At 38.0% G+C, this 26,442-nt stretch overlaps 1 protein-coding gene across 4 annotated transcripts in view; it reads left to right on the forward strand.

Annotated features, from left to right (window-relative positions):
- RALGPS2 (Ral GEF with PH domain and SH3 binding motif 2) overlaps positions 1-26,442 on the forward strand; it is a 219,544-nt gene that overhangs the window by 80,430 nt on the left and 112,672 nt on the right. For all 4 annotated transcript variants that reach the window (XM_058274797.1, XM_058274793.2, XM_058274799.2 and 1 more), the window contains exon 5: positions 23,194-23,277. In XM_058274797.1, coding sequence (XP_058130780.1) covers positions 23,194-23,277 — 84 coding nt within the window. The remainder of the gene's footprint in view (positions 1-23,193; positions 23,278-26,442) is intronic.

Below are 26,442 nucleotides of genomic sequence, written 5' to 3' on the forward strand. Positions count from 1 at the left end.
AAACAATATGTGCATTGCAGGTTTTACATTTTTATATAAATGGTATTCTATTGTTTTTTACTTAAGCTTGCTTTTTATGTTCAACTTTGATGACTAACATATATGCATATATATTATAATGTATGCATTCTTGTGCATTAATTTCTCTAGCTATTTGGTATTTTAGTTTATGATTTATTTACTTGCTCTCCTGTTGCTGGACATTACAGTGAATGAGTAGTTTAAACAAAAAGATTTTATTGTAATAACATATATACAACATAAAATTTCCCATTTTTGCCACTTTCAAGTATATGAAAATTCTTATTTATGTTTCCTTCACTGTAAGAAATTTTCTATGCATAGAATTACTGGGCTGTAGATCACAAACATTTTAAAATTTATTAAATAAGTCATGTTTTCCAAAATAGTTTTATAGGTTATTTATTGTGCCCAAATTCTTGCAGTTGATAAATTTAATAAAAGATTATTTAAGCCATGATATTAGTCTGATTTATTGTTCTCATTTATTAGCATAAAATGTTGTCTACCTAATTATGTACTTGGAATAATATCTTTGTTAAAGAATCAAATGGTAGTGGTTATGATGGAATATATAAGCAGTAAATTTATTTTCATGTTTCTGTCCATTTTACCAATGTTAAGTCTCTACTTGAATTATATAAAATTGTTCATAAGATCTTTAGTTAAGTTGCACCAGAACTATTTAAATCAAAGTTCATTTTTATGTGTATATATCCATATGTAACTTTAATTCAGGTGATGATTTATTCACATTTTCTGAAAGAAGTACTAAATTTGAACTCTGAAGAATAAGATGCTGAATCTAGCCATGTGGTATGGTAACTTTAAATCCAGGTTGGTGTTGAGCCATGCAAGTCTGTTTTCTATAATGGAAGCAATTTCTGAGTTACCTGGAACTCATTAAAATAAACTATCTTCTATTGTTGATTAATTCCCCAAGTGGGACCCACTAATTCTTACCAGGTTATGAAATTCTATATTCTAAAGTCTTTCACGCTTAACAAGCTACACTTGTTCTACCTAAAGTTGCTCTTGGCTTCTTGGAAAGAAAGGGCAACTATAAGAAATCCTGTTATTGTCTCAGAAATATGTCTGCTTGTCTATAGTATTTGCTATATACAGTACATGTCAGATGTACTTGGGGAAAAAGAAAAATTCTTGAAGCTTTTTATTTTACTATGGAAACTATTTGCCTTATGTTTTTTAAATTTTATTGTAGTAACATATATACAGCCTAAAATTTCCCCTTTTAACCACATTCAAATTTATAATTCAGTGCTGTTAATTACATTCACAGTATTGTGTTAGCATCACTCCATCCATTATCAAAAGTTTCCATCATCCTAAATAGAAACTGTACAATATAAGTATTAGTTCCCTATTCCCCCCCACCCCCCACCCCAGCTCCTGGTAGCCTGTATTCTAGATTCTGAAGTAGCTAATCAAAAGCAGTGAGCAGTGATCACACTGTAAACCCCTGGGTCTGGGGGAAATAGGTGTTTATGTCCCACCCTGGCACCAATACGTGCACCAGGGGCCGGGATTGAGTACCACACCACTCCCAGCCATGAGATAGGGATGGGCTGTGGTGCCTGCCCTGCAGGTAATGCACATCGCTTGTAGTTACCACAGTTTACCAGTCTCTCCTTTTCTCCCCTGGATGCTGCAGAGTGTTCTCCTGGTTTCTGGAGTTTAGAAATAGTTGATTCAGACAGTTTCTGCCTGTTGAATAGTTCTGGTAGAGGGACTGATTCCTGGAGCTTCCTGTTGTATCATTTTAACCACAATCCTCTTCTGCCTTAACTTTTTTTTTCCCCATTATTTAGAGAATACTTTATTAGTTTCTGTAATTAAACCCATATAGATAAGACCATACCTATTTAATACATTGTGTAACCACCATACAAATGGGAAAAATTAAGTTTAACATTTCTAGAGAAATATGGACGTTAATTTCTGTTACAGTGCCAACTCAAGACAGTATAACTGGGATGCTTTCTCCAAAGTTGACAACACAGCTAAAGTTTCCAAAAATTCAAATTATATGTGTGTATGTATTTAGATTTACATTAAAAAAAAACAGGGAAACGGACTTTGGCCCAGTGGTTGGGGCGTCCGTCTACCATATGGGAGGTCCGCGGTTCAAACCCCGGGCCTCCTTGACCCGTGTGGAGCTGGCCCACGTGCAGTGCTGATGTGCGCAAGGGTGTCCCCCACGTGGGGCAAGGAGTGCGCCCGTGAGGAAAGCCGCCCAGCGTGAAAAGAAAGAGCAGCCTGCCCAGGAATGGTGCCGCCCACACTTCCCGTGCCGCTGACGACAACAGAAGCGGACAAAGAAACAAGATGCAGCAAATAGACACCAAGAACAGACAACCAGGGGAGGGGGGGAAATTAAATAAATAAATAAATAAATAAAAAGAAAAAAAAAACAATAGCAGTATGTTAGGCATCAATCGCAGCAACAGATGTATTTTGCTATTTCTTTGCTTAGTTTTTTTGTATGATAGGGAAGAAAGGGAAAGCATATTTATTAATGAAAAGAATTTAATATTAAAGGAAAGTTCACCAATAATTTAGAAAACTGCTTTGGAACATAATTATGTAGGAAAAAAAAGTTTGCTTGGATTTGTTCTGTTTTTTAAGATTCCCTGTCTAAGTGATTCGTATCGTCTGTCCATCTATAATACAAGTCAGAAACCTATACATGCTCCTTTTCCCTTTTTTCTCCTTCATTTCATTCCCTTGTTCTCCCATAGTGCTAATTGATTTTACTGCTTAAAGTCCTCTCATGGCCCATTCAACTCTGAAAGATATTTTTTAAAAGAATACTACGATGTTAAAAGGCTCTAGCTCGTTGGCTCTAGAAATGAGTTCTACTTAGTGGCTGTAGGTGGTTGAAAACAGCTCTCAGTCAGTTGTTATATACAATGACAGCTCCCTCTCCATCTCTGGCTTCAACATTTTGCCCTAATGGTTTCCGTGGCTGGTGCTGAAGAACCCCTAAGAATCTTCACTTGCCCATTGGCTGAAGCAGCATGGACAAATTTGGACGTTTCTATGAATTGTGACTTCTCTCACACAAGACAAGGCTTTTAACTGTCCTTCCCTTTTCCCAATAAGCAGTCTTTCTGCCGTTTCCTGGTGATGGGAGGAAACATAATAACATGGTTACTGAAACTGTAATTACAATGATTATAAAGACAGAAAAAATTATTTGTAGTTCCTTCATCTATAGCCAACCACTGTTAATTTGTTATTACAGCGCTTACTGCCCCACAGTTGCTTTTTTTTTTTTTTTTTCCTTGAAACCAGTTTTGGGGCAAATTATTTTTAACTTTTTTTTAACTTATAATAACAGATATGCAACTCATAATTTCCCATTTTAACCACATTCACATTTAGTAGTTTTAGTTACATTCACAAGATTACCCATTAAGCTATCACCCTCTCTTCCTGCCCCTGGTAACTTATAAACTCCTGTCTCTATTAAGTTTACGTCTTCTAGGTCCTTCGTGTAAGTGAAATCACATAATATTTGTCATTTTATGTCTGGCTTATTTTTACTCATCATGATGTGGTCAGGGTTCATCCGTCCATATTATAGCATGTATTAGAATTTTTTTGTCTTTATTCAGTGGGATTAATTACATTCACAGTGTTGTGCTGTCATCACCACTATCCATTACCAAAAGTTCTCCCCCATGCCAAACAGCAGGCCTATACCATTTAAGCATTAGCTCCCCATCCCCTATCCCCACCATTTCCTTATCCTTTTTACAGCTGACTAATGTTCCATTGAATGTATGTATCACATTTTGTTTATCCCTTCAGCTGTTGGTGAACCCTTAGGTTGCTTTCACCTTCTGGCTGTTATGAATAATGCTGCAATGAACATTGTTGTGTGAATAATCTAATTCATCCCAACATTTGTTTGGGGTATATACCAAGTAAGATTGCTGGATTATATGGTAATTCTGTTTTCAATTTTCTAAGAAATCGCCAGGCTGATTTCCACAGTGGCTGCACCACCATTCTACAGTTGCCACCGACAGTGATAAAGGTTTCTACTTTCTCTGCATTCTTGCCAGCAATTCTTTTCTTCTTTTTCTTAAAAATAGCTACCATTCTCATGAGTGTAAGATAATAATCTCATTGTGATTTTAATTTGCATTTAACCTGATGTATTCATCAGCCAAAGGGGTGCTGATGCAAATTGCCAGAAATTGGTTGGTTTTTATAAAGGGTATTTGTTTGGGGTAGGAGCTTACAGATACCAGGTCGTAAAACATAAATTACTTTCCTCACCAAAGTCTGTTGCCACATGTTGGAACAAGATGGCTGCCAATGTCTGCGAGGGTTCAGGCTTCCCAGGTTCCTCCCTTCTTGGGGCTTGCTTTTCTTTAATCTGTGAGCTCCAGCTTAAGGCTTCAGCATCAAACTCCAGCATCAAAACTCCAAAAACAAAACGCTCAACTCTGTCCTTTGCCATGCCTTTTATCTGAGAGTCCACCTACCAAGGGGCAGATACTCAACACCCTACTGACACAAGAGATTTACTAATTAAGTAATCAAGTAAACTTCTGAATCCAATATAATCTCATATGCCCAGAGGGAAAAACCAGTTTACAAACATAATCCAATATTTCTTTTTGGAATTCATCAATAATATCAAACTACTACACTTGATGACCCACGATGTTGAGCATCTTTTCATGTGCTTCCTGGCCATTTATGTATCTTTAAAGAAATGTCTGTTCAAGTCCCTTTCCCATTTTTTTAATTGGGTTGTCCTTTGCTGGAGTTGTAGCCGTTCTTTATATATTCTGGATATTAAACCTTTATCAGATATATGGTTCACAAGTATTTTCTCCTATTCTGTAGGTTGTCTTTTCACTTTCTTGTGGCTTGATTTAACATACAAATATTTTTAATTTTAGCAAATCCATTTTATCTATTCTTTTGTTCCTTATGCTTTTGGTGTCATATCTAAGAAATTACAACCACATCCCAGGGTATGAAGTTTCACCCCTATGTTAGGAGTTTTATGGTATTAGCTCTTGTGTTTAGGCCCTAGATCATTTAGAGTTATTTTATTATATGGTTTGAGTTAGGGGTCCACCTTCAGTATGTTGCAAGTAGATATCCAGTTTTTCCTACATTGCTTGGTGAAGCAACTATACTTTCCCCAAATAATGTACTTGGCACCCTTGTCAAAAATCATAAATGTGTGGGTTTATTTTCTGAACTTTCAGTTCTCTTATGTTGGTCTGTATATCTGTCTTCAAGGCAGTCCCACACTGTTTTGATTACTGTGGGAACCTGGGACCTTATATGTGGGAAGCTGGTGCTCAACCATTGAGCCACATCAACTTCCGAGTTGTTTTTTGTTTTTGTTTGCTTTTTTGTTTTTAGAAGGCACCAGGAACCGAATCCAGGACCTCAACCACTTGAGCCACATCCGCTCCCCTGTAGTAAGTTTTGAAATTGAAGAACGAGAGAACTCAAATTTTGTTCTTCCTTTGCAATATTGATTTGGCTCCTGTGGCAGTGTGAGATTATTTATGAATCCAAAAAAGAGAAAGATTATATTTGTAAACTAATCTATTCCTCTGGGTGTGATACCCTTTGTTTGTGTTATTCAAAGGTTTTAACTTTACCTGATAAAATCAATTTAGAACTTCTGTTTTGACCACATGAGTAGGACTTGACACAGGTTGAATCCCCGCCCCCTTGGCAGGCTGATAAAAATGGGTACTCACTCAAGAAGACACAAGGAGAGAGAGCGCTTTGTCACTTTTGATCCTGGGACCCCAGGGAGAGATGAGCCATTCATCTGATAGTTTCAACTGAAGAGAACAGAAGGGCTGAGCAGCTGAGAAGGCCCAGAAAGAAACAAGCATTATGCCAGAGACTGATACAGGAAGCCCTAAGAGACCAGGCAGAGTCATCCACCATCTTGCTTCAAAAAGTGGCAGCTGACTTTGGTGAGAAAGTACCTATGATGATACTTTGAGTTGGACTCTCTATTACCTTGGGACTGTGAGCTTTTACCCCAAATGAATACCCTTTATAAAGCCAACAGATTTGTGGTACTTTGTATCAGCACCCCTTTAGCAGACTAATACAGCTGTCTGGGACCCTTTGTGATTCCATATGAATTTGAAGAACAGCTTTTCCATTTCTGCAGATAAGGCTCCTGGGTTACCTATAGGTATTGAGTTTTGGGTAGTGTTGACATCCTGTCTTGCCATTTATTTAGGTTTTTTTTATTTCTTTCAGCAATGTTTAGTACTTGTCAGTATACAAGTCCTTTACTTCCTTGGTTAAATTTACTTCTAAATATTTTTTTTTAGGAGCTACTATGTATGAGATTGTTATTTTAATTTCTATTTCAGAATATTCTGTGCTGGTATATAGAAACACAATTGATTTTTGCGTGTTAATCTTGTAGCCTGCCACTTTGCTGAATTTGTTTTTTAGTTCTGGTAGTTTTCTTATGATTTCTGTGGAATTTTCTACATAAAGGATCATGTTGCTTATGAATAGAAATTTTTCTACTTTCTTTTTTCTAGTTTGGATGGCTTTTGTTTCTTTTTCTTGCCTAGTTGCTGGCAAGGACTTCCGGTATAATGTTCAATGGCAGTGGTGAGAACCGGCTTCCCTATCTTGCTCATGATCTCAGTGAGGCTTTCAGTCTTTTACCATTCAGTATGCTAGCTGTGGATTTTCATAAATGCCCTTTAGCATGTAATGAAATCACTTTCTAGTGCTGTTTTTCTGAGTTTTTTTTTTTTTAACTTGAAAGGGTGTTGGAATTTGTCCAATGGCCTTCTGTCTCATTTGAGAGCATGTGATTTTTCCCCCTTAATTCTGTTAATGTGGTATATTATATTGATTTTCTTTTGTTGAATCACTTTTGCATTTCTGGGCTAAATCCCACATGGTCATGGTGTATAATTCTTTTAATGTGCTGCTGCATTCAGTTAGACAGTGTTTTATTGAGAATTTTTATACCTCTATTCATTAGGGAAACTGGCCCATAGTTTTCTTGTGTCTTTATTTGTCTTTGGTGTTAGGGTAACGTTATTCTCATAGAACGAGTTTGAAAGAGTTCCTTCCTTTTCAGTTTTTTCGAAAAGTATGAGAAGAATTGATGTTAATTCTTTTTTGAATGTGTGGTAGAATTCACCATTCAAATCAGTTTTGGGGCAAATTGCCATATGTTTTGGCTGCCACCTCCCCCTTTGTTTTTAAATCATTGTTTAACACATAGCCCTCTAAATGGGTGTTCACTAAATTCTTTCATATATATACATATATATATATTTTAGTTACTTTAAAAAAAGATACATAGATCATATAAAATATTACATTAAAAAAATATAAGGGATTCCCATATGCTGCACTCCCCACCCTCCTCACTTTTCCCACATCAACAACTTATTTCATTAGTGTGGTACGTTCATTGCAGTTGATGAACACATTTTGGAGCACTGCTATACTGCATGGATTCTAGTTTACATTGTAGTTTACTCTCTCTCCCAGTCCATTCAGTAGGTTATAGCAGGATATATAATGCCCTGCATCTGTCCCTGCAGTGTCATTCAGGACAATTCCAAGTCCCGAAAATGCCCCCATATTATACCTCTTTTTCCCTCTCTTTGTCTCCGGCAACTCCAGTGGCCACTGTCTCCACATTAATGATAAAATTTCTTCCATTGCTAGAATCACAAGAAGTCTATCGTGGAATACCAGTAAGTCCACTCAAATTCATACTTTATTCCCCAATCCTGAGGACTCGAATGGTTAATGCCCACTCCACCTTTTAATTGAGAGGGGAAATTCTTACTTTTTTTTTTTTTTCATTTATTTTGTTTTGTTTCCATTGATTTCATCTTTAAATAACTTTACACTCAGAGGAAATTTGCAACTATAACATGGATAATTCAGAGAACTCCGGTATGTTTTTTACACAGATAACCAGATACCTCGCCTTTTTTTAAGGCGGCACCAGGAACTGAACTGGGTACCTCTCAAGTGGGAGGGAGGTGCCCATTGCCTTCGGCCACCTCTGCTTCCCACTTGTTGTGTCTCTCATTGTGTTTTCTCATTATTGTGTCATCTTGTTGAGTCAACTCACTGTGCTGGCCTGTCACATCTGCTTACTGTCTTGCGTGTCTTTTTTAGGAGGCACTAGGAACCAAACCTGGGACCTGCTGTTTGGTAGGCAGGTGCCCAACTGCTTGAGTCACATCTGCATCCCTAATTTATTTTAAAGTGCTCTGTGTGGGGGGCAGGATATTTAAGTGATAAAATCATAAGAGCAAAGAGCCAGAGGATGTGTATTTTAGTTTCAGGTAGCCATTTATAAAGTTTGTTACAAATACAATCTATACCATATCTTTGGCCTTTTTTTTTTTTTTTTTTTTTTTTTAAGTCTGTGGAATAAGAGTTTTTGGACTAGTTGATCTTTAAAATACTGTGCTCTCCTGCCCCGCCAGCGGGTGTACGGAGACCACGAGAGAGAGAGTGGCAGATGGCGGGGAAGAACCACTCAGAGCCGCACCGTGGTGTGTCGTCTTCTTCCGTTTATTCTTTTTGTACAGAGCAAGCTTATATAGCGTCTTAAGCATTTGTGTTGCAAGGGGATTGGTCAGGGCTGGAACAAGACCTTATATGGCTTGTTCCTTAAAGGGCTCCAGGGGAAAAAGGGGCGGGGAGAGGGCAGGAAGCAGGGGGAAACAGTGCTGAATCATGCCACCCGCCATTTTTTCTACTGGTGTGGGGCGGTCCACAAAATGGCGGGCGCGCCCCCAACAAAATGCCATCTAGGTCTTTGAGAAATTCCTGTAAGTAGTGACCTCAGTTAAGAGCTGTACTTAAGTAATAAATGGGAAATTTGATCATAACTGCAGGAACATTGAGGTGGGAATGGTTGGGTGGGGAATCACGAATCAAGCTTTTATAGATTGGGGATCTGACATTCTCTCACTAGAATGTAAATTCCATGAAGGTAGGAAGTTTTGTCCATTCTTTCATTGATGTGTATCTCGTGCCTAGAATAATAACTGTTCAGTATTTAATATTTTTTTCAAGATTTATTTTATTTATTTATCCCCCCCCCCTCATTGTTTGTGCTTGCTATCTGCTCTCTGTGTCCATTTGCTGTATTCTCTCTGAGTCCATTTGCTGTATTCTCTGAGTCTGCTCATCTTCTCTTTAGGAGGCACTGGGAACTGAACCTGAGACCTCCCATGTGGGAGAAAGGTGCTCAATCCCTTGAGCCACTTCCACTCCCTGCTTAAATGTCTCTCTCATTGTGTTTCCTCTTGTGTCTCCTTGTTGCATCATCATGTTGTCAGCTCGCCCCACTAGTCCATCGTGCCAGCGTGCTGTCTTGCTCGTCTTCTCCAGGAGGCACCAGGAACCGAGCCTGGGATCTCCCACGTGGTCGGTAGTAACTCAGTCGCTTGAGCCACATCTCCTTCCTGATGTTTGTGTTTTGATGAATGACCGTTTCACAACTTTATACTGTATGACCTAAAGGCATATCATTTCCCATTTTTTACCATGTTTGGAGTCACTTACACAAAACTGTTACCCAGTCTGGAAATGTGACTTTTATAAAATAACCTCCTTCCTCTGTGTTTTGTTCCTCCCACAATTCAGAACACTTTTACACATATAAATTCTCCAGTGCAGTCTTAGGGCAAAAGTTTAGCTGAAGGGTTCTACACATTCATTAATTTCTAATATGAATTTTCTGGTATTCAGTTTAGCTCAGCTTTTATTAAAGTTTTCCCCACATTTTTTATGTATATAGATGCCCCAAGTAGATTTTCTCTTTTCATCATGAAGCTTTGTTTTCTTCTGGAAGACTTTTACACAATTACAGAGCTTCTCCAGTGTGAGTTCTTTCATATTGAGAAAGGAATGACTATATTGAAGGCTTTTCCATATTATTAAGTGCGTAGGTTTTTATTTATTTTTAAAATTTCTTTTCTGTAATATATTCTCTGATGCTTCAGAATGCTTGCATTTATTCTAAAGGCATTGCCACTTTTGTCACATCAATGGGGTTTCTTTTCAGAATGAGTATTATGTTATTCAGCACAGATTGAGTTCGGACAGAAAGCTCGCCTGTAGTCAGGTTTTCGCTCCAGACATTTTCTGGTCTTTTCAATGAAGTTTTAAGTAAGGGATGTATTAAGCGTGAAATCTGTACTGTAGCCATTATATTGGTAACGTTTGCTTCTCTTATAAGGCCTGTGAGTTTGTATGATGTCTTGGAGCTATGTACCCCATAAAAACATGTTCTTAAACTTAATCCATTTCTGTGGGAATGACCCCTTGTAAATAAGGTCTCTTCACAATGTTACTTCAGCTAAACTGTGGCCCAAATGAATGAGATTGGACTTTAATCTGGCTTACTAGAGCCCTTTGAGCGAAAGAGAGAAAGCCAGAGGGAGCAGCCAGAAGCTGCTTTCTCCAAAAGAGAAAGGAGAAGCCAGGAGAGGCTGCTGTGTGCGTTAGACCAAGGATTGCCACTTGCCAGCCCCAGAACACCAGTCTTCTGGGAGAAGGCATCACCTTGCTCATGCCTTGATTTTAGCCTTCTTTTGGCCTCAAAACCGTAAGCTAGTAAATCCCCTTTGTTTAAGCCAACCCTTTGCATGGTATTTGCTTTGGCAACCAGGAAACTAATGCAGGATTGGTACCAGGAGTGAGCTCCTACTATTGCAAATACCTGAAATGTAGAAGCAGCTTTGGGATTGGGTAACGGGTAGAGGCTGGAAGAATCATGAGGTGCTTGATAGAAAAAATGATTGATTGCTTTAAAGAGATTGTTGGTGGAAATATGGATACTAAAAGTACTTCAGTGAGGCATTTGAAGGAAGAATATCCATCTCTACTTCAGCCACCTAGCTGCTTCTGGGAAATTCATTGAAAACTTTCATTCGAGTTCCCAGCTTATATCCTCCTCTACGGAATTCTGGCTTGCCCATCACTAAAGTCACGTGAGCCAAATTCTTTTAGTAAATCTCATAATGATGTATATATATGTATCTCCTGTTGGTTCTGTTTCCCTGGAGAACCATGACTGATACAGTTTATAGTAGGGGTTCTTAACCTTTTTTGTTCCACAGACCCCTTACTGAGTCACACTATACTATGTGTTACTTAATAAATATATCACACCTGTACCGAGTACCCACAAGAATAAGGTTTTTTTAAAAATTTTCCATTCAAGCTGACAGACCCCTTGGGGGTCCATGGACCCCTGGCTTGTAGATATCAGGCTCTGTGCAAAAATCCTCTGACACAGATTACATTCAAATGGTTTCCCTTTAGTATGATTCTTTTCATGCTGGCTAAGCAGTGTGCATTGACTGAAGGCTTTCTCCTATTCCTCGCACTGGTAAGGTTTCTCTCTACTATGAGTGATTTCAAATAAGTAAGGGACATGTCATTCCTGAAGGATCTCCCACATTACTTTAGTAGGGTTTCTCATCATTGTGGATTTCCTAGTTGTGGAACAAGGGGAGAGAGCTGCTTTGGAAGGCTTTCCCATATTATTATACTCATAGGGTTTCTCACATGATTGTTTTGAGGAGTGAACTGTACATAAAGCCTTTCCACATGCATTACCGTTAAAAAGTATCTCCCCATGTGAATTCTCTGATGTTCAGAAATTATGTCTTCCAGAAGTTGTTTTCCCATATTTATTACATAGCTCCCCTATCTCATGTGCATTAGAAAGGGTTCTCCAGGGAAACAGAACCAACGGAAGATCAGTCGATCAATTGATCTATCTATCTATCTATCTATATTTATTTATTATGTAAATATTATGAGTTTTATTATAAGAATTGGCTCACATGACTATAGGGATCGGCAAGTCTGATTTCCAAAGGACAGGTTGCAAGAAGCTGCGAACTCCAGTGAACGTTTTTAATGAATTTCCCAGGAGAAGCTAGGTGGCAGAAGTAGAGATGGAAATTCTTTCTGACTGCTGAAATTATCAGTTCTCCCTTTAAGGCCTTCAACTGAATGGATGAGACTTCTCTCATTGTTGAAGGTACCCAACTTACTTAATTAAGGGATAATCTATGAATGATGGGATAATCTATGAATGATGGCATTTGTATGTGTAGTATATTCATGAAGTCTATTTTTTGCAAGGATTTTTTCCTCATTTTATTGCAAATTGTTTCCAGTCTATCATTTTCCCTAGGTTTGTTTTCTTGAGAGAATGCTCAATTATGTAACTAATTCTGGTCTTAAAGTTCTTACCAAAATTATAAAGCTTATGACTTTCCTCTTGAATAAGTATTTTCTTGTGGCTGAAGGCATCAAGCTTTGAATGTTTCTTCTGCATTTTCCCAGTATACTCTAACTGGTCATAAACGTTCCAGGCTTCTCCTAAATGGATGGGTCTTCAGATTTCAGTCTCTAAAATCTGTAACTCTTTTTCTTGTTATGACTTGATGATGTCTTCTAGTTAGAAAACCTAATACTCCAAAGGTATAAATTTACTATTGTGCTCTGGCATTTACATCCATTTATAAACTACTCTCCTTGGGGTCCAGGTATTGCTATTCCTCCAGAGTGAAGTACACTGAACTGCCTTTGTTTTTTTTCTTAAAGATTTAGTTTTTATTTATTTCTCTCCCCTTCCCGCTCCCCCCGCCCCCAAGTTGTCTGCTCTTTGTGTCCATTCGCTGTGTGTTCTTCTGTGACCACTTCCATTCTTGTCAGCGGCACTGGGAATCTGTGTTTCTTTTTGTTGTGTCAGCTCTCCGTGTGTATGGTGCCATTCTTGGGCAGGCTGCACTTTCTTTCACGCTGGGCGGCTCTCCTTACGGGGCGCACTCCTTGTGCGTCGGGCTCCCCTATGTGTGGGACACCCCTGCAAGGCAGGGCATCCCTTGCGCACATCAGCACTGTGCATGGGCCAGCTCCACACGGGTCAGGGAGGTCCAGAGTTTGAACCGTGGATCTTCCATGTGGTAGGCAGACGCCCTATACATTGGGCCAAGTTCGCTTCCCTGAACTGCTTTGAATGTTACTAGTTACTGGGGCTCAATTGTTGTGGGCCCCTTGAGAACCTACAGGGCAGAGGGCAGCAGCCGCCAGTTTTGAAGGCTATGGCTGCCAAGTTTCTCTCTCAGATGCAGAGGCCCTACAACTCCCATGGTTTGAGGAAACTTGGGTGAGGATATGGATGTACCCACCTGAGCTGCTCCCCAACAAATGTCCTGTTCCCTGCCCCTTAGATATGTACAGTGCCTACAAAGTCCTGGTTGGTGGGTTATCTCCGATTTATACATTTGGAGTCACGTCTTCTGGGGAATCTCATTTGGAGAGAGGAGCCTTGCAAGGATGGACAGTGGCTGTGCCAGCCTAAGTAAATTTTAAATCCAGTCCTCTTCTCTCCAATTCCATTTCCACCATTGTAACCTAAACTACCATTATCGTTTGCTTGGATTACAGGACTAAGCCTGGCCCCTTCTATTTTATTTCTCACACTGTAGATTGGTACCACCTCTCTTCACCATACCCTTTCCATTTAAAAACCTTCAAAGGTTTCTCATTACCCTTGGGTTCAAGTTCAAAAATCCTTTAAGGTAGCATAGTCTGACCCCTGCCTTACTTGATAAATCTCTGTGTTGTCCCTTTAGCTATCTATATTCCAGCCGTCCTCCTATTTTTGTTTTAGTTTGTCATGTTCTGTCTGACCATTGGATCTTTGTATAAGCTATTTCCTCTTCACAGAGTGAATAACTTTCCTTGTGACCTTATGAGGACCTACCTGTTATTTTGTTTTTTAAAGATTTATTTTATTTATTTCTCTCCCTTTTCCCCCCTTGGTCTGTTCTCTTTGTCCGCTTGCATTCTTGTCATGCAGCACTGGGAAACTGTCGCTTTTTTGTTGCGCAGATCTTGCTGCGTCAGATCTCTGCCTATGTGGCACCATTCCTGCGCAGGCTGTGCCTTTCCATGTGGGGCAGCTCTCCTTGCGGGGTGTACTCATACGGGGGGGACACCCCTGTGTGGCACAGAACTCCTTGCATGCTGGCATGGGCCAGCTCACCACATGGATCAGGAGACCCTGGGTTTGAACCCTGGACCCTCCATATGGTAGGCAGACGCTCTATCCGTTGAGCCACAACTGCTTCCCCAGACCTATGTTTTGAGTCTCATTTTACATTTCTGAGACAGGAATATGTATTGATCACATGAATTATCTGGAATCTCTAGTTCGTTGCCTCATTTCTATAGTCTGCAGGTCCTTGGTTCCTCATCTATCCTATCTCTAAGAAAACAAAGAAAAAATCTCTTCTACCCCTGAAGCCCCATAGTGCTTTTTGCATTTCTTATAGTTATGGGGCATTGTGGATGTCTCTCCCATTACCCAGGAAAATGGTTTTTCCACTATGAACACAATAATAACCTGTATTCATAAAACCAGCCCTTTTAGGGCATACTTTGTTCAAAACGTTGTCAAAGGGAAAAGTAGCATAAGGGTTGCTTTCGTTGTCTCTAGGGTTCTGTGTTATATATTCCTCTGGGAAGAAGAGGAGGAAAGAGAGAGACATTGACTTTCTTTCCTTTGTCTTTGGCCCAAGTTATGGCTGTCCAAATTTATGGCTACTTCTGCTTTGTTGAGAGATCGTCATTCCTCAGTAATGCAGGGGCCAAAATGCTGTAGATTGGTACCTCCCTAGAGTAGGTACTTATCTGCCTGGATTTTCACTGTCTCATCATTTTTCTCCTCAGCTTCTGTAAGCACAGTTTGACACTGTTGCCATTTCTTTTAAGGAATTTTGTTTTCTTAAGAATCCTTAATAAAGATTTCATTGTGTTAGAGTTGCAAGTTTAAACCTATTTCTATTAGGTATGTATCATTAGATCTCCTCTCAAGACAAGGTTGCTTCCTTGCTTATCAAAATTGAATGTGGTATGTTAAAATATATAAATAGATTATAGGATTAACCACCTTTTAGTAAACTGTGTTTAGCCATTACATTTTTTATGAGACCAAATTAAAATATAGGCTTTCTGTTGTAATTTATTTTAAAACTTACATATAGATTATGGAGAACTCAGCAGTTGTCTGTCCCCTGATTTTTTTTTTTAAAGATTTCTTTTTTAAATTTATTCCCCATCCCACCCCTGTTGTTTACTCTCTTTGTCTGCTCTCTGTGTCTGTTCTCTGTGTGCTCTCTGTGTCTGCTCATCTTTTTTTTCAGGAGTCACCGGAAACCAGGGCCGGGACCTCCCATGTGGTAGGCTGGTGCCCAGCTGCTTGAGCCACATCTGTGTCCCCTCCTGATCTTTTTAAACTCACTATTTCTATATGCACACACATAGACAAACACATAGGTAAATATTTTAATATTGTTACTCATCACCATGAACTTCCTTAATAAAGTAAAGTAAGACTTAGATTTGGACTAGAGGAGGTAAAGAAGAAAATTGGTGTTGGGAGAGTAAATATATCCCAGCACCAGTGGTAGTAGAAGATAGCTCCTGCTTTTATCTCTGATCTCATTAAAGAGGTAGCTTGACATTGGGAGGAATGGGGAGGGGAGGATATGAGTACATCAGAAAAGGGAAGAGGAATTTTTTTATTTAACATATTACATTTTTTGTGTATAGTTTCAAATTTTTTTCTGTTGATTAAAAATGTGGGACTAGTAGTGAGTTCTTCATCTGTGACTGAGACTTCTTTCTAGGTAGCATATAGACCGAATGCTAATAGATAATACTGTATCCCTTTAAAAGTGTTCCACTTTTGAGCATAAAGGTATCTCAGGATAATATTCTTAAAATTGTGAGGAATCCCCCTTTCTCCCCTCCCTATCCCTCGATTCTCCAATCTTAACTTGCATCACTTTTTCTTTTCTTCTCTCAATCTTTGTCTATAGACTGGTCTATATTGGCCTTTTCTCTTCTTCTATCTTTAGGTATCCCTACAACATCACCCTTAGAACAGTACTTTTAAGAGTGTTGGAACCTACAAGATGAAATTTAGATCAAGAATTTCACTTTACAGAACAAACCTAGAAGACTTAAGACATCCTGTGACTCCTGTGATATTCAGTAATTCTTACATAGGGTAGGTGGTCATCAGTTGTGTTTTGCCCTCCCATATGCTTCCAAAATAAACGTAACTGAAAATTAGGCTTGAATGAACTCATGAATATTCTTTCAAATACATAGTTAAAGACCATTAAGAAATTGCCTTTATGTATCTCAGTTACTGTTTGAAGATTTCACTGTCTGATTTAAAAATTATATATCAAATCCATGTGAACAAATTTTAAGAGGTAGCAAGGCTGCTTTATTTCACTTAACCTTTGCTCAAATGGAGATTTGTTTACTTAATGTGCTCAACTCAAAATAGTCTTAAGTTAGACACTGAACAAATATCCTTTGAGTAAAACTAAGTTTGCTTCAATTTTCAATGTTCATGTGAAATGTTTTAATATAAAATAACTCTTGAGCAGGTTGATAAGCTGTCAATATACGAGATGATTCTAAATGGCAGGATTTATTTCTTATATTATTGTTAATGTGACTCAGAGGTGGATCCTAGAATCTGAGACTAAAAGAGATAGAGCCACAGGGAAAAGCAATTTTTTTTCTCAGGAAGAAATTTAGTGGCTTAGAACTTTTTTTAGAAGAAAGTAGTGGGTGAGTTCCTGGAATCCCAGTGCAAATTTCAGATTCATCATCTGTTACATGGATTTTGTCATCGTTTAACTTTTTATTTTGAGATAGAGATTTACAGGAAGTTGCAAAAATAGGACAGAGAGGTCCCGCTTAGCCTTCACCCAAGTTTCCCCCAACAGTTACATCTTGCATAACTATAGTACAATGTCAAAACCAGAACCTTGGCACTGGTAAAGTAAGTTTGTGTCTAGTTTTATGCCAGTCTTTCATATATGTAAATTCGTGTAACCCCCACCTCAGTCAAGACAAAGAATTCGTCTGTCACCATGAAGCTCTCTCCCTCTGCTAACCCTTACACTCACACCCATCCCTCTCTTCTCTGACCGTCCTGAACCCCAGGCAGCCACAGACCTGTTCTCCTCCATCTTTACAGTCCTGTTGTATTTGAGGGTGAGTAAGGTAACTTGATTCTAAGGGGAAATGCTTTCTGAAGCGGAAATCACCATTTTGTGTGTGTGTGGGGGGGGGTTGGGTTTTGTTTTTTTTAAAAAACAACAACAACCAAAAACCCTGCTTTTTCTCTTCATGTTTTCTCTTTGTAAGCATCTTCATAATGGAGGGCTCCAGTGGAATTTTAACCCATCTTCTTCCAAATAATGTAGCTACAGATCTCTCTTTTTTTCCTTTTGTATCCAACAGTTTCATTAAAGGACCAAAGTATTTTTCCATTGAATTAATGATATTGAAATGTTCCAGGAATTGGATGGGTTTTTCCAAAACTGCTTAACATGTCTTACTTAAGGAGTGAGGAACACATTATTTTTTTTAAACATAAAAAAATGAAGCCATAAAACATTTAAATACATTTGTGAATGCTTTATTTATCATGATATTGATGTAGATGGAATCAAATTAGTTGGTATGTGAAAAACAAACTATTGCCTGACCCATAATAATCTCTGTATTAATGTTTATTACTATTGCTGCTTTTATTAAGATATCTGTTCTCAGGACAGGTAAATAAAAACCACACTCACATACGCACCTAAAGAAGATTGGGAAAATGTTTACACAGGTTTCCTTTGGATGGTGAATTTATAGGTAATTAACAGCAAGCATAATTACTCTCAAAGTTGTGGAAATTAGAGAATAAAATACACAAAGAGAATTAAATATACCCAGTTTTCATAAGACTGTTGTAAAACTGACACTCATTGCTGATGGTAGCAGAAATGATTTAGCATTTCAGGAAGGCAGTTTGACAGATACAAAAGCCTTGAAAAGGGTCATACTCTTTGACTTTGTGATTTCACTTCTAGGAATATATTTTTAGGATATAATCAGAAATGTCAAAAGCACAAGTGTATTTATTATTTATAGTATAACATTACTTAAAACAGAAAAATGAAATTTAAAGATCTGAAATTGGGTTTGAATTCTTTATCAAATGACTGCTTTGAGTGGTTTGATGTAATTTAAGGGAGATACTTTGATCATAGCATTAATATAGATTCGGAAGTTATATTAATTGATTAAGAGCAAATTCAGTATTCATGCATTTAATTCTAAGAATTTTGTCCTAAAATATGGAGTCATTTATAGAGTTGTATATTATAGCAGTTGAATGTTTTAGTATATATGTTATATATATTTTTTATTTTATTGAAGTATATCATTCATACATGAACACACATAAACAATAAGTGTATAGTAAAGATTGCAAACTTACAAAATAAACATACATAACATCACACAGGAGTCTCATACATCACCCCTCCCCCAACTCTTTGCATTGGTATGAAACATTTGTTACAAACTATGCAAGAGCATCATCAAAATACTACTACCAACTATAGTCCTTATCTTACATTTGGTGTATTTTTCCCCCAACCCATGCTATTTTTTTTTAAGTGTATTTTTGTTATTGATATTGTGAACTTGCAAAACAATCAAACCAGATGTTTAGATTTCCCATACAACTCCATACCCTGGTAGAACATTTGTTACAGATTATGAGACAGTATTATCAGACTATTACCATCAATCATGGTCCATAGCATACGTTTGGCACACTTCTTCCATACACCTCCATTATCAACACAGTACAGCTTGGCATTGATGCAAGAATATTATAGCATTGTTGTTAACCACAGTCTATAGGTCACACCAGTTGTAGTTCTCCCATGTTTCTCCATATTCCCTTCACCCTGCAATAGTGATGTACATCTACTCTAGCTCGCAGCAGGACTCTCTTGCATTTATACCCTTAACCACAATTCTCAACTGCTTCTGGGTTCACTGTGTTATTCAGTCCCTAGATTATTCTTTAGCTTTCTTTCTATTGACATTTACTTCCCCAGACTACCTTTTTCAGTCACAATCCTATTTATAAACCAGTTGCTACTCACTATAATGTGTTGCTATCAACTCTATCCATCTCCACACTTTTATAGTTAAGTTAATTAAAACTTCTGTGTACATTAAGCATCCATAGTTCTTCTCAACCCTCCTGTTATCTCCTTATAACCTATACTCTAGGTTTTAATTCCATGTGTTTATTATTTGTATTTAATTCATATGAATGTGACCATGAAATATTTGTTCTTTTGTGTCTGGATTACTTCACTTAGTATAATGTCTTCAAGATTCATATGTCCCAATTTCACTTCTTAACTGCAGCATAGTATTCCATTGTACGTATATAACACATTTTGTTTATTCGTTCATTGGTGGATGGACACTTGGGTTGTTTCCATCTTTTGGCAATTGTGAACAATGCCGCTATGAACATTAGTCTGCAGGTGTCTGTTTGTGTCATAGTTTTTAGTTCTTCCGGATATATTCCTAGTAGAGAAATTGCTGGATCATATGGCAGTTCTATATTTAGCTTCCTAAGGAACCACCAAACTGTCTTCCACACAGGCTACACCATTTTAAACTCCCACCACCAGTGAAGGAGTGTTTCTCTTTCTCCACATCTTCTCCAGCACTTATTGTTGTCTGTTTTTTCAATAATGGCCATTCTGTGTGGTGTTAGATGATATCTCATTGTTTTAATTTCCATTTCCCTAGTGGCTAGTGATATGGAACATTTTTTTCATGTGCTTTTTGGCCATTTGTATTTCCTCTTTGGAAAAATTTGAAGTTTTTGCCCATTTTTAAATTGGATTGCTTGCTTTTTTATTGTTGAGTTGTATGATCTCTTTATATAGAATGGAAATCAAACCCTTACCAGATAAGTGGTTTCCAAATATTTTCTCCCATTGACTGGGCTGCCTTTTCACCTTGATGAAGTCCTTTGAATCACAGAAATGTTTAAGTTTGAGGAGGTCCCATTTATCCATGTTTTCTTTTTTTGCTCGTGCTTTTGGTGTAAGGTTTAAGAATCCACCGCCTACCATCAGGTCTTAAAGATGTTTCCCTACATATTCTTCTAGGAGTTTTATTGTACTTCCTTTTGTATTTAGGTCTCTGATCTGTTTTGAGTTAATTTTTATATAAGGTGTGAGGTAGGGGTCGTCCTTTCTTTTGGCTATGGATATCCAGTTCTCCCAACACCATTTGTTGAATAAACCGGTCTGCCTCAACTGGGAGGGCTTGACGGACTTATCAAAAATCACTTGGCCATAGATGTGAGGGTCTGTTTCTGAACCATCAATTTGTTTCCATTGGTCTATGTGTCTTTCTTTATGCCAATACCATGCTGTTTTTACCACTGTAGCTAGGTAATATGATTTAAAGTCTGGAAGTGAGAGTCCTCCAACTTCACTTTTCCTGTTTTAATATATTTTTCATGTAATGTCATTATTATGTTAATATAGTATCTACCACTAAATATTTTCTGTCTTTATAAGAAGGTATGTGAAATGAGCATGTATCTAGGTTGAGTACCAAGCTATTTTTTTTAACTGTGTGGTTGCTTTTGTCATTTTATTTTTCCCTTCAATAATTTTGAATTTAAAACTTGTAATCTAGTGATGTGAAGGTAAAAAAAAAAAAAAAATAGTAATCCATGTTTTCGGAATATTAACTGCTTAGCTACTGTATTGAAGTGATAATGGTAGCTTCTTTCTCCCAATATTTCCCAATTTAATTGCTCAAGCCAGAAAGAAACCAGGAAATCTTACTACTTCTGAATACCTTATCTATAGCTCACATTATATGATTACAGTTTTTTACCAAGTCCTGCCTACCTCTAAAATATTTTGAATCTGTCACTTTTTTTTTTTCAGTATGCACTGACATTACCCCTCATCTGCTGAAAACATTACCTTTACCTTGGAGTATTATAGTATCACTGAAACTCTTCCCTACTTATTTTATTCCTGTTTTTTTGTTTCTAATTTCAACTTAAAATTGTAATAAAAATATAGATGGCTGTATGTTTAAGAAGTCAGATATTTCCATAAGACAAAATTAAGCAATACTCTAGCCCAATTACTGCTAACCTCCACCCTTGAGCCTTGCTTCCTAGAGGTACCATTTATGTCTTTTCACTGTTTCTCCTTGGAGGAATTTATGTCCATCTTTCAAGTAATAGATCTAAATTTTTCAATATAGATACTATCGACACTTTACTTGCAGTGATTTTTTTTTTGTAAAAAACATTTATTTTAGTGATACATTCTCAAATTGTGGCTTTGCTTTCTTATATTCTCTTCCCCCCACATTCATGAAGTTCACTTACCCACTTTTTCCCATATGGTTACGTCATGTATTTGACTATGTAACCGTTCTTTACAGTTGAGCCATGAGACTGTACTTACTCAAATTTTGTTTCCCTCAAGCTAATAATTTACTTTAACTTTCCCGGTATCTCTCACTAATTTTCTGCCAGAAGTGGTTGTCTCTTCTTGGTGTGTTTAAACATTTCAGGTATTCAGTTTCATCTTTTACAGATAGGTCTCTTGAAATCTCTGTCTTCTTGCTCCTCTCTGAAGTGTTTTTCTTAAGTTCTGCTCATAGCTTTGTCCCAGAATCTCCCTTTACTATCAATCTGGGGATTCCCAATATTTTCTTTCTATATTGGTTGCTCGAGTTTCCTGGCTCCTGTGTTTTCCTTTTTCTTGGTTTGCTAGTTTGTTTTAGTGGAGCACATATTCTCTAGCTCTCTGAGAATAGGTGCATAGAAGACAAATTCTCTAAGACGTTCATGTCTGATCTATAGTCTACTTTTACACTTAATTGATATTTTTGTTGGATATACAGTTCTAGGATTTTGAAGGCTTTGTTTCAGTTTGCCTTATAACTTCCAGTATGGAGATGTCTGATAACTTCCAATCCTGTTTTTTTCCTGTTTATAATCTATTTTTTTGTTTTGTGTTGTTTTTGAATCTCTGAAAGATTTATGATCTGTCTCCAGTGTCCACAATTTCTTGATGCCATGCTTGATTTGAGTCTTTTTTCTTTTTCTTTTTTCAAATCTGTGGTGATGGGTGGTAGCCTGGCCCTTTCTTTTCCTTTTGTTCTGAAATATTTTCCTAAGTTATTTTTTTATGAGTTATATTTCTCCACTTTTTCTATTCTGTCTTCAAATTTCTGTTATTCAGATGTGAACTTTCATATCTCTTAATTAACAAAAACATTTTGGCTCCTATTTTAAGGTTTCGGTTCTAAAATATTTTATCACCATCTCACAACCCTTCTGTTGACATGTTAATTTCTGTTGTTATATCTTTCGTTTCCAAAATTTCTCTTGTTCTCTGAATATTTTTGTGCCTCTCCTGTTTTTGATTAATGGGTACAGTATCTTTTCTCATCTACCTGAGAGTAATAATTATTTGCTTTTCCTTTTTCTTTCAGTTTTCTTCTGTTCCTTGCTCTAACTCAGTCTCTTTAGAGTTCTTTCTTTTTTCCCTGTGGATTCCTTCCCTCTCTGTCTTGCATGTGCATACATTCTTTTTCTTGTAGTACACCAGGGTTCTCAACCTATGTTGGACCTTGGACCCTTTTGGCAGACTGAAGCCCATGGAACTCTTCTTTATAATCAAAGGAAATCAATTCTATTAAAGTACACTTTTGAAAATATTTTTTAAAACTCAGTTTTATAGCAATATATGTGTAAATTCTTTTTTTTTTTTAGATTTATTTATTTTATTTATTTATCTCCCCTTCCCCACCCCAGTTGTCTGTTCTCTGTGTCTCTTTGCTGTGTGTTCTTCTTTATCCGCTTCTGTTGTTGTAAGCGGCACGGGAATCTGTGTTTCTTTTTGTTGCGTCATCTTGTTGTGTCAGCTCTCCGTGTGTGCGGCGCCATTCCTGGGCAGGCTGAACTTTTTCGCGCTGGGCGGCTCTCCTTATGGGGCGCACTCCTTGCGGGCAGCAGCACTGCGCATGGGCCAGCTCCGCACGGGTCAAGGAGGCCCGGGGTTTGAACTGCGGACCTCCTATGTGGTAGACAGACTGGGCCAAGTCCGCTTCCCCATAAATTCTTAATATAGCAAGAAAAATGGGATATTTCTTACAATAATTTTCCCTTTAATTTTTCAGGAGCTTTCAAGTTGTGGATGGAATAAAAAAGAAAAATATAGTTCTGCACCAAATGCAGTTGCCTTCACAAGAAGATTTAATCATGTGAGTTGTTTATAAATTTCAATATTTTAGTTTCTGAAATTGCATTCTTCAAGGCATCATTTTGCATTAAGAAATATTTTTAGTGTCAGTTTTGGAACATCTTCAGCTAATATCTTTTCAAATAATATGATCTTTTGTGTATTCCTCTGGAATTCCTGTTGGAAATTTGTTGGAACTTGACATTCTTTTCTATTTTTCTCTTAATCTTTCATATTTTCCATCTATCTCTTTGTGCTCCATTCTGAGTGACTTTTTTTCAGTTAAGTGAATAAGCACTCATTCTTCACAAATGTGTCTTACCTGCTTCAAATACATGTGCTTTTAAAAACACCAGTTTCATGTTCTTTTCTCATTTTTTAATTTCTTAATTCATTGTCAGCATTTTGTTTTTTATTTTTAATGTTAAATGTTTTGGTTGAGCGAATATCCTTACTTCTCTGTAGTGAAAATTTAAACTCCAGATCCATTTGAGGGCAGGTCTCTGGTTAGAAATTCTTATGGAAGACTTAATTTTTCCTCCTGGACCACCCATCAAAACAGATAGACTTCTCTGTTGTCTTTCTCTTCCAGTAGGGGATTTTTTTTTTTAAGTCTGCCTTTCCACCAAGATTGTAGTCCTCTTAGGCTCCACTAGATTGAAGTGGTGGAGTAGATATGAGGCCTTGTCCTATAAGAGCCACAGTATCCATTCTTACAACAATTACTTTGCTTTTTTATTTGAGATACTGGGGTTTGAGTTTGAACCCAGGACTCGTATATGGGAAGCTGGCACTCAACCACTAAGCCCTATCAGCTCCCCTGAGTTGGTTTTTTCGTTTGTTTAGCTTGTTGTTCATTTTTGTTTTGTTTTGTTTTGTTTTTTAAAGACTTATTTATTTCTCTCCCCTCCCCCCCAGTTGTCTGCTCTCTTTGTCCGTTCGCTGTGTGTTCTTCTGTGACCGCTTCTATCCTTATCATTGGCACAAGGAATCTGTGTTTCTTTTTGTTGCATCATCTTGTGTCAGCTCGCCATGTGTGCAGCGCCATTCTTAGGCAGGCTGCACTTTCTTTCGCACTGGGTGGCTCTCCTTACGGGGAGCACTCCTTGCACGTGGGACTCCCCTACGTGGGAGACACCCCTGCATGACAGGGCAGTCCTTGCACACATCAGCACTGCACATGGGCCAGCTCCACACGGATCAAGGAGGCCCGGAATTTGAACCGGGGACCTCCCATGTGGTAGACGGACGCCCTATTCATTAGGCCAAGTCCACTTCCCTTGTTCATTTTTGTTGTTGTTTAGGAGGCACCCTTGTTGTTCGTTTTTGTTGTTGTTTAGGAGGCACCCTTGTTGTTCGTTTTTGTTGTTGTTTAGGAGGCACCGGGACCTCCTATGTGGGAAGCAGGTGTTCATTCGCTTGAGCCACATCCACTCCTCTGCTTTGCTTTTATTTCCTTGTTTTCGACCTGTCAGGAAATCCCTTATTTTTCCTTCTATCTCAGTCATACGTATTTTAAGAGTTTGTTATCTTTCATCCAGCATTTCTAGGGACTTTAGCAAATAATTTTAGAGGTTATTTGATTCAACATATCTCAAAACTGTAAGTGAGTTAAAGATTTTGAAAATTAGATTAAACCCGATAAGGCCCAACTCCCTGCCCAAGCTGTCACACCAGAGCTGGGGGCAAGTCCTGGCAGTACAAGTCTGTAGCTCCCAAAACTGTGGCAGCTCCGGGATAGGACGACTTGAGATGGTAGCCAGCCCCTAGGGTTGGGTATCCTGAGTGCTGGAGGTTGGCAGCCACTCTTGGATTTCTGACCACGTCATCACCACATCCACTACTTTCTTCCTGGGGAGGGTTACTGGTGAACCTGACCAGCCTCTGCCTTGTGATCAGCAGTATGTTTCTGGGTGGCACAGCTGCCAACACTGTTCTTGTCTGTCTCATGTAAACCTCAAGTCAGCACTTTACGAATTAGGTTGAGAGCTTTGTTATTCTCCTCTATTCTGAGGCAGGAGATTGCTTTCTTTGACAAGACTCTCACAAGAGAATCTGTTATCTGCTTCTCCTCAGACACTGTACTCCTGAGGTGCTCGCTCATTGAAAACCTCTCTGATGGGCTCACGGCCAAGGCTCAGGCTTCTGTTGGCATTGACGTGGTGTTTTTTGTCTCATTTAATCTGGCTGCTTCTGTTTTGAGTGTTGTGCCTCCAGTGTCCATCCTTGCTGTCATTTATGGCTGATATCTAAGGAAACTGATCAAGTTTCGCAGGATTCCCTGGCACAAGCCCCTTAGATAGCTGAGAACTATTCGATCTTTTGGGAAAAATATGAGTGAGATAGAGAATGCACCAGCAAAGTGCATTATGTATGCATTTAGCAAGGAAAGAGGCATTTGCTCAGGATGGCTTCTTTGGAGCAACCGGGCTCTTGGGGAACCTGATTTTGCTTTTTCTCCTGTACATAGGAGGGCTGCTTGTGGGCAGTGCCTTTCCTAATGTATTCAAGGTTTATCAACACTTGGTAAATCAAGCATTCCTTCTTTCCTTTCCATCTTTTAACTCTTTCCATAGTCTCTTTATAGATTTACTAGAAATAATCATAACCCTAAACAATATGTTGTATAATCTTAATTGTTTTTCATCTTCATAAACTATATCACCCCACTATACATATGTGTATGTTCTTCTGATTGGCATTTCCTACTCCAGTGTGTTTCTCTGCTGTATCCATGTAACTCAAGTTCATTGATTTTCACTGGTCCCTAGGATTTCATTGCATGAATGTCTTACAATGAATTTATTTGTTCTTCTGTGATTGAGCATGAGTATATTTCCAATTTTTTTGCTATTATGAGCAGTGTTGCTGTGAATAAGAATCTTTTGGTCACATGAGATGAGTGGCTTCTAAACTCTTTTTGACTGTGTCCCACACTTGGTAAAATATTTTACATTGCAATTCAGTGTGGACACACAGCTGAAACAATTTTTTACTGAATTAGATGATGGGTGCTTGGATCTTTTCTGTTTTGTTTCAGTTTAAAGAAACTGCTGCTTAGATCCAGTAAATTGATTTCATAAAATGTAATTGTGATCTGTTTGAAAAATGCTTTTCCTAGGATATATGCCTAGGTATAAAATTTTAGTTAGAGAGTATATGCATTTTGTCTATTTGCCAAAGGGCT

This window comes from Dasypus novemcinctus, chromosome 13, assembly GCF_030445035.2.
Source record: "Dasypus novemcinctus isolate mDasNov1 chromosome 13, mDasNov1.1.hap2, whole genome shotgun sequence".
Lineage (NCBI taxonomy): Eukaryota > Metazoa > Chordata > Mammalia > Cingulata > Dasypodidae > Dasypus > Dasypus novemcinctus.